The sequence below is a fragment of the Anarhichas minor genome, unplaced genomic scaffold, assembly GCF_050575085.1.
Source record: "Anarhichas minor isolate MPS153535 unplaced genomic scaffold, ASM5057508v1 ptg000010l, whole genome shotgun sequence".
Taxonomy (NCBI): Eukaryota; Metazoa; Chordata; class Actinopteri; order Perciformes; family Anarhichadidae; genus Anarhichas; species Anarhichas minor.
The window spans coordinates 18,877,796-18,890,518 of NW_027466456.1; the positions used below are offsets into that span (position 1 = coordinate 18,877,796).

Genomic DNA, 12,723 nt, shown 5'->3' on the forward strand with positions numbered 1-12,723 from the left:
GTCCCAGAAATATAGATCAAACCGCACATCATAATTCTAGATCTGATGGGAACGTTAGATCATTTCACATCCAGCTGATTAATCTATATTTATTAAATGTTATTTGCTGCAATAAAAGCCTTAATCTCTTGCACAAATAAAGAATAACTTCTAGGGCTCTGCTGTGTGGGGAGATCTGAACTCATACAAGATAAAAACAATAACCCTAATGTCTTGTTTGAACCAGCACAACACATGCTTGGCCCTGCTGACGTTATCATTTCTCATTTTCCCTGCACATGGCTCCAGGAAAGGTAATTCTTTAGTCAGTTGGTCGGTCCGCTGCCACGGCTCTTCCGTTGTAAATATCTTGACAACCAAGGGATGGATTAATTGCCTCGAAATCTAAGACCATTTAAGACGGTCACGGTTGACGTTAACTTTTATGCAAATGTCTTCCAAAGACCCCCCTCATGCACATTTGCTGCAGCCCTAACGCAAATACCCTGGAGCGCACAACCACACTCTACGACCGAAGAATTAGGTCGTGCACAATGTCACACTTCACCGTGGGAAAGGATGTTTGCTCCTGCTTTTACCGTAGATAACCATCTGACAGTTCGGATGGGTGAATGCTTCTTATGTTGACATTTTCTCTCCGTTTTGTCCTTTAGTACCACCAGGTGTACGACGACCATTTCATCAGCGCGGTGGTTCTCTCTCTGATCCTCGCTGCTCTGTTTGGCCTTATCTATTTGCTCATGATTCCACAGTACGTACACACACAAACACAAACACAAACACACACAAACACGCACTCTTCCCCATTTGCAGTTTCTCCGTTCCTGCAGCGTAATTGGATCGATCTCACTAGTGTGTAGTGAGACAATAATACAAGGAAGGTGTTTTCACAGCAGTCAGTGGAAAAGTGGGAAAGCCCTTCTCACTCTGGTCTCTCCTCTCCTCTCTCAGGGGGATGCTGGTGCTATTGCTGCTGCTGCTCTGTGTGTGTTTCCACGTGGCCTGTGTCATGTACCTGCATCTCACCAGTGTTCAGGTAAGACTCCCAGACCTCCTCCTACAGGATGCTGCTCGGAAACGTGACTCTTTGCTGGCACCTTGTTCACATGATGCCGCCCTCTTTGACACAGCGGAGTGGCAAAACAGATGCTCTCAATGGTTAAAGAGAACAAAATACACTCGTACATTGACAACAAAGACGCCAGTCAGTGCATCAGTAGTGGATGTTGACACGTTGCCAGAAATGTAGTTTACTCACACATAAATGAGTATTGTAGCTCCCACCAGGAAGATAACATTACACTGGGGCTGCAACTCAAGTTAATTTACTTTATCGATTAAGGAGTCTACAATTCTGACATTATAGTAGCTAAAACTAGTGAATGTTTAGCATTTTTGCTTGAGGAATGACTTAAACAATTCGTTTTCCATAGTTTTTTGTAAACCGACTAATATATTGATTAACTAATCGTCTCTGCACTACATTACACTAAACAAAGCGTTTAGACTCTTTAAAACACAAATTGTGCGTCTGTTCAAAATCACAAAAACGTTATGTGACAAAATATTCTAAACTCAAAAAGTTAAAAGCCCTTGAAAATGTTGTAAGTAGACCTTTGAGTCCAGATTAGATTAGAGTTGCCATATTACAACACTAAATGAAATATATTAAATGTATTACATTATTCAAATATAATCTATAAATGATGATGTATTATTATAAAATAGAATAGTAGTAGTAAAATTAGCTCATCCTTCACCAGCTGCAATTAAAATGAAGTACACATTAATGCCTTAATAGTTATAATCGTATAAAACACTTTATTATGAAATGAGCCGTTATACAAAATGCACAATATGATGAAAATAATAAATAAGTACAGGAGCACATACAGTACAAACTAAATTCAGGACTTTTACTTATAACAAAGTATTCTACACTGTGGTATCGCTACCTTTACTTCAGTCACACTTGTTCCTTCTGCTTACTTCTTACTTCTTCCGCCACTGTATACTTGCCAGTCAGGTTGGAGTGACTGTGACATCTTCTCTATGCTTTGACTTCACGTTCATGCTCTCCATATGACTCTGTGGTATCATGCTACATGGAACTGTCATCATATCCTTTAAGCGTCTCCTCTAATGGGCCTGCGCATAATGAGCCACACCACACAATGCGCTCATTTAATTTCCACTCCTGGCTAATGATGTGTCCAAAATGCTATTGAGGCAGATAAACGTGTACTTCATTTACCCCCCCCCCCCCCCCCCCCCCCCTACTCTTTCCTCCGGTTTTAGTGCCAACCGGGCTGCCTCACCATCCAGATCCGAACAGTGCTGTGTGTGTTCCTCGTTCTGCTCACCTACTCTGTTACCCAGGCCTGTGTGGTAAGATTTAAGTTTTCACATGTACAGTATATACTATTTAGTTAAATTTAAGATTATTTGTGAAGAACAACATGATAAAAAAAATCAAATCAAAGCACTCTACAGTGACAAGACAATAAAAAGGTAAAAATAAATATACAGTAGATTGTGACAGTTCATTAGTGACCTTTACTCAAGTTAGATTGAACTTTTTCTGCAGCTTTCAACCACGTCTCATGGTCTTCCTGAGTGGATGCCGTTTGCTAAGTTGTGCCCTCAGTAATATGATGTCAAATGCAAGTCTCTGAGGAAGATCACAAGATACAGTCGAATGCTCCAGAGAATGTAACCATGTGAACCTTAAGTCATGGCTTTTTTGTGTCAGATGAAGATATACTTAAACTAAAAAAAGCATGATTGATTGATTAAAAGATACTTTTATGTTGCTTTACAACTATAGTGCATTATAAAACATGTATTACCTTATTCATTGTGTTCGGCTCATATCGATCTCAATCAAAGACATGTCTGCACCATTGTAGATGATCAGAAACCCATTAGAGTCATGCATGCAGTGATATGAAAAAACAGGTTTCTTTATGTTTTATGTAAACGTTATATCGTTAATATGATCCAAAACCAGAATATCACGAAAGCCTGGGATATCAGTGGGCATTGTCAACGCGTTCCAAATCATTTATTAATTGCTTGTAAATGGTAAACACTAAAACTATTGATATCACCATACAATGGCTGAAAGGCCTGTATGAAAATAATGGTAATGAAACAATTTAGTACATAATGCAGAGTTGGAAACAGTGCCATCATTTCATTGTCATTTCAAGTCTCTGCACTAGTGGCAGAGTCACAGCCGAGCAGATGGTGCTGCAGAGTCTCAGAAGAATAAAACATGCATTATTCAAGTGTAAAATACCCATTCAAATATTTCAAACGCAAATTGGTTGGTGTCAGCGTCGGTCCCAGGACTCGGTCAGCCTCTGATGTGTGCCTTTGTGTGGACTACCGTGGGTGTAAAAATACATGAAGTATCAAGCAAAGGATGTAGTGAAGAAATGATCCCACAGCCTTTTTATAATTTTCATTATCGGTTAATCTAATCATTGCATGTTTTTTATTTAATGAATGAAGTACACAAAATGTCAATGATGAACCAGATGAACCCGAGCCTGAAGAGATGCCTTAAACAGCTTGTTTTGTGAAAGAAACGGTCAAAAACCCAAATAAATCCATGCCAGGCTAGCAGCTCTGTGAGCCTACAGCCTAGCTACTTGATGTCCCCTGTCATTGTTATACTATTTTAGGCTAGATTATGTCATTTAATTATTATTACTCATGCATTAATCTGCTGATTACTTTTTCCATCAATTGATTGATTGTTTGGTTTGTGAAAATAGAGAAAATAGTGAAAATTGTCGTCACAATTACCCAGAGCCCAAAGTGACACCTCCAGTTCTAGTTTTGTCCAACCAATGGTATGTTACATAGGCTACGTTATATTGCTTTTTAGTCTTGTGTCATAACTCATGATACAAACAGTTACTTAGTTATCGACTACTCATTTTGTCGCTTGATTATCGTTTCAGCACACATTCAGGACACCTTTTCATTATTAGGACATTAAATCCACCTCTTCAGCATAGCATACCGTGCTGTGTATCTTTACCAGTTCATTGCATCATCATGAACAGTTTCCGACTGTTTAAAGTTTACATATATCCGTGATTGTCCTCCTAAGTAACCCGCTTCCTTGTCATCTCGCCCCCCCCCCCCCCCAGGTGGGATGTGTTCCTTGGGAGAGAGTTGGGACGAACTCCAGCCTCTCACTTGAGGACTTCCCTGCAGACTCCAACAGCACAGCAGCGGACAGAGCTTGTACCAACATGGCGTACTCCCTGCTGTCCTGCGTGGCCGGCACCCTCACTCTTGTCCCCTACGTCCGAGTCTCCTCGCTCCTCAAGATCCTCCTTCTCCTCCTCCTCTCTGTCACCTACACCGTCGTCATGGAGACCAGTGGCTATCGCCAAGCCGTGGGGTAAGACTGAGCTGCACGTGATGTGTAGTTTGATGTGGAAAATATGTGTGTATTTGTGGTCCAATGTTGTTAATATAGCGTATATTTTTTTCTTCTTCTCCTCTTGGAATTTAAGGGAATTTAAAAAAAAAGCAAACAGCCCATTTTGTTTCTCTGTGTGTCTTCCAGAGGAGGGTTTCTCCACTCGCGGGGTTATGATCCTGTGTTGGCTGCCTTGCTGTTTTCCGGAGCTCTCGCTCTGCATTCAAGACAGCTGGACCTGAAGCTGCGGCTCGACTATCTCTGGGCAACACGGGTGTGTTTGTATGGACATGTAGCACACCTGTTACTGCTCATGTATGCATACGGCTTTGTGTGTGTACATTTAGTTGTCCTTGTGCACTGCAGATATTATTCTTATCAAGTATCATGTTTGTCTGTAAATGGGTCATAAAGTCATATTTAGAGGATGGCAGTAGCTCAGGACGTAGGGCAGGTTGGCTGTTAATTGTAGAGGTGTTAATTTGATATTCAGCTCTTCCTGTCTACAGCTTACAACTCAAGTGTCATTATTCTTTATTTTTTATTTTCTTGTTTCAAGAAAATGTCGACCAGTATAATTTTTTTCTTCTCCCCAGTCATTACAGCATTGATTTAGACCTTGTGAGTGTTTGTACACATAAGTATGCAGATGGTGTGAGGATTTATTTTTAATGTTATAAGTGTAACTATGCACACAGATTCTCCCCACTGGGTGAAAACGTTTGTATTTAGGAACTGACTATATCAAACTGTGCAACGTTTTGTTGGTCCTTCTGTCTTTTTTCATGTATTCATTTATTTAGATTTTAGATTTTTTATAATCACCTAGCTCTATTGTAATTATTACAAGAAGATGAAACCAAAGAAATTCACCAAAACGAAGGAGATACAGACACGAGATGGTTTTGCGATGGAAACGGTTGAACTTTTGTCTCTGTACTGTCAGCTGTTCAAAACAAAGGTTTTGAGATTCAATGTTGGAATGTAATGTGTGTGTGTCTTGTGTGGATCATGTCTGTGTGAATGTTTCTATTTTAAGAATGACAGTGAACATTTGCCTTGTTTGAAAATCATTATCTCCCTCTAGTGATAAGGATAAGCAAGTACATCTACCTCTGAGCTGTGGGACAATTGTATTTGGACAGTAGATCATCAGTTTCATGTTGGATCTACATCCTTGTCACTCTGTAAGGACTCACCTCTCCTTCTCCACCTGTGTGTTGTGTTAACTGCTGATCCAGGCGGAGGAGGAGCGAGGGGACATGGAGAAGGTGAAGCTGGACAACAAGAGGATCCTGTTCAACCTGCTGCCGGCTCATGTGGCTCAGCACTTCCTCATGTCGAACCCCAGGAACATGGTGAGCATCCACAGACAAGTCCAGGCCCGTCCACCATGGATCGTCACACTGAAGGCTAACTGCCTTTCAAACCAGCTAAGGCCTCTGAAACCAGCAAAGACTTTCTAGTCTTTCCTAATACACCCAGGAAGTGCTAGTTTGGCTATTTAAAGGTGAAAAGACAGCAGGTTAAAGCTCAAGATCATTGACTGGAGCGATGTCCTGTTGCGAGCAGTTCAAAACAGTTACACACAAGAAGAAAAACACATATAAGTGAAAAGTCTGAAAACTGAAATTATTTGACTACTACTCATCTCATGACCCATTATTAAACGCATCGTATGACCCATTGGGAGATCCTGGCTCCGCAATGGAAACACTGCTTTAGGTGACCTACAGTATTAACATTGTTTCAGCATTAAAATGACAATATTTCAATGTGCAGCAAGCCCTAATTACACATTGACTACTTCTGTTGTTTCAACGGTTATGTGTACTTCAGGGCATCTGATTTCACAGCAAAAACTGATAAAAAAAATATATGTCAAATAAAATAATATATAATATAAGTAGCTGCAACTGATTTTATGTTTTGTATGATCGATTAAGAAAAATAACTAAAATAAATAAGGATTAATTTAAACATTTCAATACTAATATTACAGCAATATTGTAACATTTTATAATAATGAGACATTACATACTGGAATCCAAGTATGTTCAACTCACTTTCAAGCACTAAACCCGACCAGAAAACATATCAATATTTTACAGGGCCTGATAAAGTTACTGAGCCAGTGCTCTAGTTTTTTTTTTCCTGTAGTTGCGATAAAGTGCGCTCCTTTTTTAACACAGTCCTGCTAAATGATCCAATACATCTTCTATCCCTACATGAAAAATATATCTCATATTCAACAACACATTTCTTCAGGCAAACAGAGCTGGATTTGGTGTAATCCTCCTCTTAGTGAAATGAGATGGAGCAAGTGTTTCTCCTCAGACTTCTGCAGCAGCTGCAGCTAAACATGTCGTTTGTCTGGATCTCAGGGATGATAAAGTTCTGCAAACAGTAATGACATGCATGAGTAAATCAGCAGCTGACATGGCTGTTACGGGGACAACCCATGCAGATCATTATTTTTAATTAGTCCCACCTTTTCAGTCTCATTACCGCTGGTTTTGCACATACATACTGCCGCTGGTTTTAAAGACAACTTATACTGCCAGATCATACAGCAGTGAAACCAAAAATGTGTCACTTTTCAACTTTTCACTTTTTCAATTTAACCATTAGCACTTTGAGCCACACATCAAGGGGTCTTTAAAAGCATGAAACACCAAATTTGTGCTTATTGGTTAGTAGGAAATCTAATATCACCATCTTATGAGCTTTATGGTTCAGGTCTTTTAGGGAATGATGCAGAAGGATAAGTAGATATTTTGCTGATTAAAACTGGAGCAGGTTACATGTTTGGACTTCCCATATCCCAAAGAAATGCCCTCCAAGGGTTGGGGTCTTAACGTGGGAAATATCCCAGCTGTTTAGGACTACGGTACTGCTTGATCTGACCATGTCTTGCGATGTTGAAGTGGAAGTGTGAGCCCTTGTGTGTCTGTGTCCACCGATTTATATACATCCCCTCCACTGATCTCTGTTCCTTCCTCAGCCCCCTCCTCCCTTTCTCAGGAAGTGATGAAAACGTACATCCTCTCAGGAAATTTATAGCCCCTCAACAGAACGAGTTTGGTTTGTAAACACTAAACTGTGTCCATATTTGTTACGCTGCAAACTTGTTGTCGCGATATTTTTAGGTGCAATGGCCGTATCCAAATTTAATATGTAAAGTCTACATAGTATACATACAACATTGACGGAAACATTAAGTATGGAGCTGATGGCCCATAACCAGTAAATTTGTGCCAAATAAAAATAGATTGATAATTCCTTTCAGGAGACATTTTCAAATGAATGTCAAGGGGCAACAAAGTGGAAGCAAACTCACATTCTAATGTTAAAAGTTAAAATATGCAGCGTTTCCTTCCTTATCTCCTACGGTTTATATTATCGAGTCTGCTTTTACAAAAGCAGGAAATGTAATCGTGAAGGTTATGTTCATTTGCATGGAGACCGTGTAATTGTAATACTTTGCATACTTTGTGTAAACAGAAGAGAACTATTAGGACACAGCTTTGATGTTGCAAGCCAGATTTCATTATGTTTAGCATACTTAAAAACATCATGGGGAAATCTTTGCATAATGACCTTAAAAACTGCAAGAACATAGAGTCTCTGAAAATACAGGATCCTGCTTTTACCAAAATGCCCCCGAACAGTTTCGTTTCACCACAGCTACTTTGCCTGGTAAATGTCCATGTTCTTCAAACTCCATGCCCTTATGTTTGTTACTCTTCTGTTAAAAATGTAAAGTCTACAATCCCATACTAAAATAGCCCTGATGACATTACAATGACATCATCCAGAGTTATTTACTCACAGCTGACTGTGACCCCTGCAGAGCCACAGATTATATCAACAAGTGCATCTGAGTCCGATGAGTCCCTTATTAGTCAAAAATACATGAAAGAGCAATACTTTATGCACTGGATGACATGTTTCTTCATTTCAATTATTATTGTATATCTCCAGAACTGCCTTTTATACCTTAAGCAGACGTCACTGAGCCTGCTCTGAGACATGGCTCCATGCTAACAATGACGAGCTGAGAGGAAGAAACTACAATGGACACAATCATCATTATCAAAGAATATGTTACCCAGTTGCAACAGTATAGTTTGTTTTCAACATCTCTTTGAACGACAGCGGAGCTCTTTAGCACGGAGGCATAAGCCATAAAGGCTTTGGCCTCACAGACAGTGTTGGTAAGTAGGTTAAATTCATTGTTGATTTTGGTCTTGTCATGGGATTTGCTAAAAATAATAACAAAGTAACGCCGGTCTTATCCTTTAACAATCAGCGGGCTGCGCATCAGACGGTGCAGGGATCATCTGAGGCTGACACTAGTACACACTGGGGCCAGGAAGTATGCTCCCGGCACATTGGTGACCCCTCAGAGCTACAGCGTATAGAAAGGCTTCCTCTCTTTTTTTGGGCTAAAGTTCACCCGTACACTGTATTCATAACACAGCGCAGTGGGACTCTTCTGCCTGGAATTCAAAGTTTCACCGCTCCAACATAGCGATTTAAAAATAGTTTTGCAGCATTGGGAACAACTTGGCCACATGCAAACATGCTGGTTTTCTGTGCCCTTTACATACACAACCTCAGCCAGTATGTGAACTGCAACCCAAAAGGTTGTCTTTGGTAGTTTTATGTTGTTTTATATTTCCGAATGACTTGGCACTTGATTGGTAATACAACTGCGATTTTGCTGTCAGAAACAACATAACATTGAACCTCTCTTGAATCTTGAATCATGTAAATTTACAAGGAGTTTACCGTGTCACAGTTGGAACTCGGGTGCACAATATATGGCTAAATAATACAAGCCTTTTTTATAACCAGAGACAATCTTGCGAAGGATCACACCAATGGCCCCTTCGCCGCTTCCTGCCCTCCTACTCGGCCGCCTTGCTTGGACCACACGCGTCTTCAAACTCGACCTTCATTTTGATCTCAATTGCTATACAATGCCACCTACCAAGGTGCCACCTGCCCATCAGGATCCATTCTAATGCTCATACACCCTCACTCACACACCAATGGCACAGCCTTCGCTAGAATTTTTGGGGTTCAGTATCTCGCCCAAGGACTTTGACATGCAGACAGGAGGAGCTACGGATCGAACTGCTGATCTTCCGATCGCACACCTGTAAAGTTCTGTGACTGCATCTTGCAGGATTGTGATGCTGTTATGGTGACAAAATCTGTCCACAGACAGACAGAGAGAAATATAAACGGGTGGTGATGTACTCAAAACTGCTTCTGTGGTACTTCTTGCTACATTGGGTTTCTCCAGGACCACATTTTGGCATGATGATACACACACACACACAGGCTCATAAGGTGAAAACAAAACTACGTTGCTGGTAATTAAACTAATGACTAACTACATTACATTATTAACAGGCCTAAAGAGAATATACAATGGGAAAGACTGCCTCTAAAGGCATTTAGAGGCAGTCTTTCTGGAATTTATTTTCCATTATTGAAAGCAAATAAATGTCACTTGGAGGTGTTCAGCAGGAGTCAATAGTGTGCAATAAGGAGTATAGGTACTCACATGGGCAAAAATCATATGGGCAAAGAGCAACACAAGCACCGACTCTGTACTATACAAGTAAATACAACTGTATTTGTGATGCTCACAGCACTGAAAAATGAAATGAAAAAAATGCAACATCAATGCATCCTTTCATAAACAGTTTCCCTGTTAGGCTGGATAATCCATAGCACACAGTGTTGTCCATTTTTTAAGTGGACTATTTCCTCAGTGGAAAGTGTAGTTCATATGAAAACTGTTCACAGTGAGGTCTGCGGATTAAAAGAGGGACTCTTCACCTCCATTGTACTGGTGTGAAGGCAGACATTTCAAAGACACATATCTCAGAACTTGACCAAATAATAAATTAGATCCTTTAATGCCTTGTAATTTCCCCACAGTATAGTGCAGTCCAGCTTTGACTTAACTTCTTTCCCCACCCCCAGGACCTGTACTACCAGTCCTACGCTCAGGTTGGAGTGCTGTTCGCCTCCATCGCCAACTTCAACGACTTCTACATTGAGCTGGACGGGAACAACATGGGCGTCGAGTGCCTCAGGCTGCTCAATGAGATCATCGCTGACTTTGATGAGGTGAGTACATTTTTTGTTGCATCGTAAATCTGCAGTTTTCATATATAGATTTTATTTTCCTGCAGTCTGCTTGCTCTGCCTTTGGAGGATTTGGGGGGAAGCTCCGGTGCAATATGACCATAACATAATTTTCAAAGATGACATTGTGGCCATGGCTTTAAATGGCACTGTGTTTATTGATGCAATATAATAAGCGATGGTTGCGGTTGGGAAAGTTCTTGAAAATAAGGAATCACTTACAGATGACTTTTGGCCTGCTTGAATCTATCATCAACAACATCAAGCATCAATTTACTCAAACACCCTAAAATAGTCCATTTCAAATTGCATTTGGATTTGTTTGCCAAACACAACCTATAATATATACGAACTTAAACTGACAATTTACTGCAATTTGATTTGAAATGTGTTATTGTAGTAATGCTTTCCACCTGTTTTCATCCCCTTTTTCTTCTTTTTTTTCACCCCTCCAGCTGATGGACAAAGACTGCTACAGGGAAATTGAGAAAATCAAGACTATTGGGAGTACATACATGGCTGCAGTAGGGCTGGTTCCTACAACTCCCTCCAAGGTACACATGCAGCAGCTATTTTTGATCCTGTGTGTATGCAGGGTATTAGCACGTTTTGAGACCGTTCAGAATGCAAGCGGAAGTTTTGAGAGGCCCAATATTGGCAGGTAGCTATTTTCCGTGCGTTGATATTTAGAATGCTGTCACGTTTCACTCAACAAATCCTCTGCGAGGGATTAACGGCTTCTGTGGCTCAGCATATTCTGCATTCATAAAGTTTCTTTAAATCCTGCAAAGCTGACAAACAAAAGAGCTCTTTCTACAACGCCTGCAAAACTCCATTTAAACTTAACAGGTGGTTTGACTTTTGGGAAAAACCCTGGTGTGTGCTTTTGTGGCGGCCGAAGATGATAATGTGTAAAATCCCATCAGGGAAACAGAACCGAAGGGGTAATATCGCTTCTTAACTTGGATGTAAGCATGCTTGTTTGAGCATTCATCTGTGTTTTCCTGACATTTGTCTGTTTTTCTGATTCACAGGCGAAGAAGTCCATCACCTCACATGTATGCACAGTGGCAGATTTTGCCATCGATATGTTTGACGTCCTGGATGCCATCAACTACCAGTCTTACAACGACTTTGTCCTGAGAGTGGGTGAGTGAAAGACACACACATGCACACAATGGTCTGTATAAACATTGGCGTTGGAGCGAGGACCTGTTGCACTGGACACCACCGTCGCTCATTGCCAGTAAGTTTGGGAGGAAATGCATCACTCGGAGAGTGTTCCCTCTGGGAAGCTCGTCACAGCGAGCCCTGACGTTCTGGGTTCCATTGTGTTGGGTATCCTGTAGGGAGCCTGCAACAGGAGCCCTTGTTTAATCCCAGGGTAGCCTGGTGTACATAGTGGCATCCTGTCTGCAGACTGTGGGGCTCCATGTGCAAAAACTGCATGTGTTTGCGTTCTTGGCTGAACCCCTGTTGCAGAAACGCAACTTTTGATAATCTGCGTAGTGCTGGATTTCCAGTAAGTGCAGAAAAACAAAGTTTGGCCTAGTTTCACTTCGTCTGCATGTGCCTTGCTGCTTTCCAACCTCCTAAACCTGTAGAACTGTGGCTGTAAAGATGAAGCAATACCATTGATTCTTAATGACATGTCGTTACAGTGATGTAACTCACTTATTTCTCAATACTAAAGACAGGCTTAGAATACAGCGGCTGCCATGGAGATACAGTAGAAGTGGGCTTCCGATGCTTCGTCTTGTTTTGAGCATCAATAGGATTGATACCAAAAAGAAAAAAGAATCAGTCTCCCAACAGATGAATCTGGGTGTGCATCAATTTTACACAATACACATATTTGCTATTTATTATTAAAAAAGTTACCTTGTGTTAACCTGCGTGTGATTTAGTAATAAACAAAGAATGGTAAAGATAAATGCCAAATGCACTCGGTCAAATTGAGCGCACACAAAGTCGCCACCGAAAGCGGCATTTGCTCCTCATGCTGGGCTTTGAAGGAGCAACATGGCTCAATATTTTCAGTTTTTAATGACAAAATAGCCCAAAAATGTATATTGGATGATTAAAAACAGATGAAAATTAGAGGAGTTTACTGT

At 40.7% G+C, this 12,723-nt stretch overlaps 1 protein-coding gene across 1 annotated transcript in view; it reads left to right on the plus strand.

Moving 5' to 3' along the window:
* Window positions 1-12,723, plus strand: part of adcy1a (adenylate cyclase 1a) — a 37,354-nt gene that overhangs the window by 23,456 nt on the left and 1,175 nt on the right. The window contains exons 10-18 of the mRNA XM_076088700.1: window positions 654-751; window positions 952-1,036; window positions 2,299-2,388; window positions 4,164-4,420; window positions 4,589-4,715; window positions 5,683-5,799; window positions 10,445-10,591; window positions 11,065-11,163; window positions 11,644-11,758. Of these exons, the coding sequence (XP_075944815.1) occupies window positions 654-751; window positions 952-1,036; window positions 2,299-2,388; window positions 4,164-4,420; window positions 4,589-4,715; window positions 5,683-5,799; window positions 10,445-10,591; window positions 11,065-11,163; window positions 11,644-11,758 (1,135 nt within the window). The remainder of the gene's footprint in view (window positions 1-653; window positions 752-951; window positions 1,037-2,298; window positions 2,389-4,163; window positions 4,421-4,588; window positions 4,716-5,682; window positions 5,800-10,444; window positions 10,592-11,064; window positions 11,164-11,643; window positions 11,759-12,723) is intronic.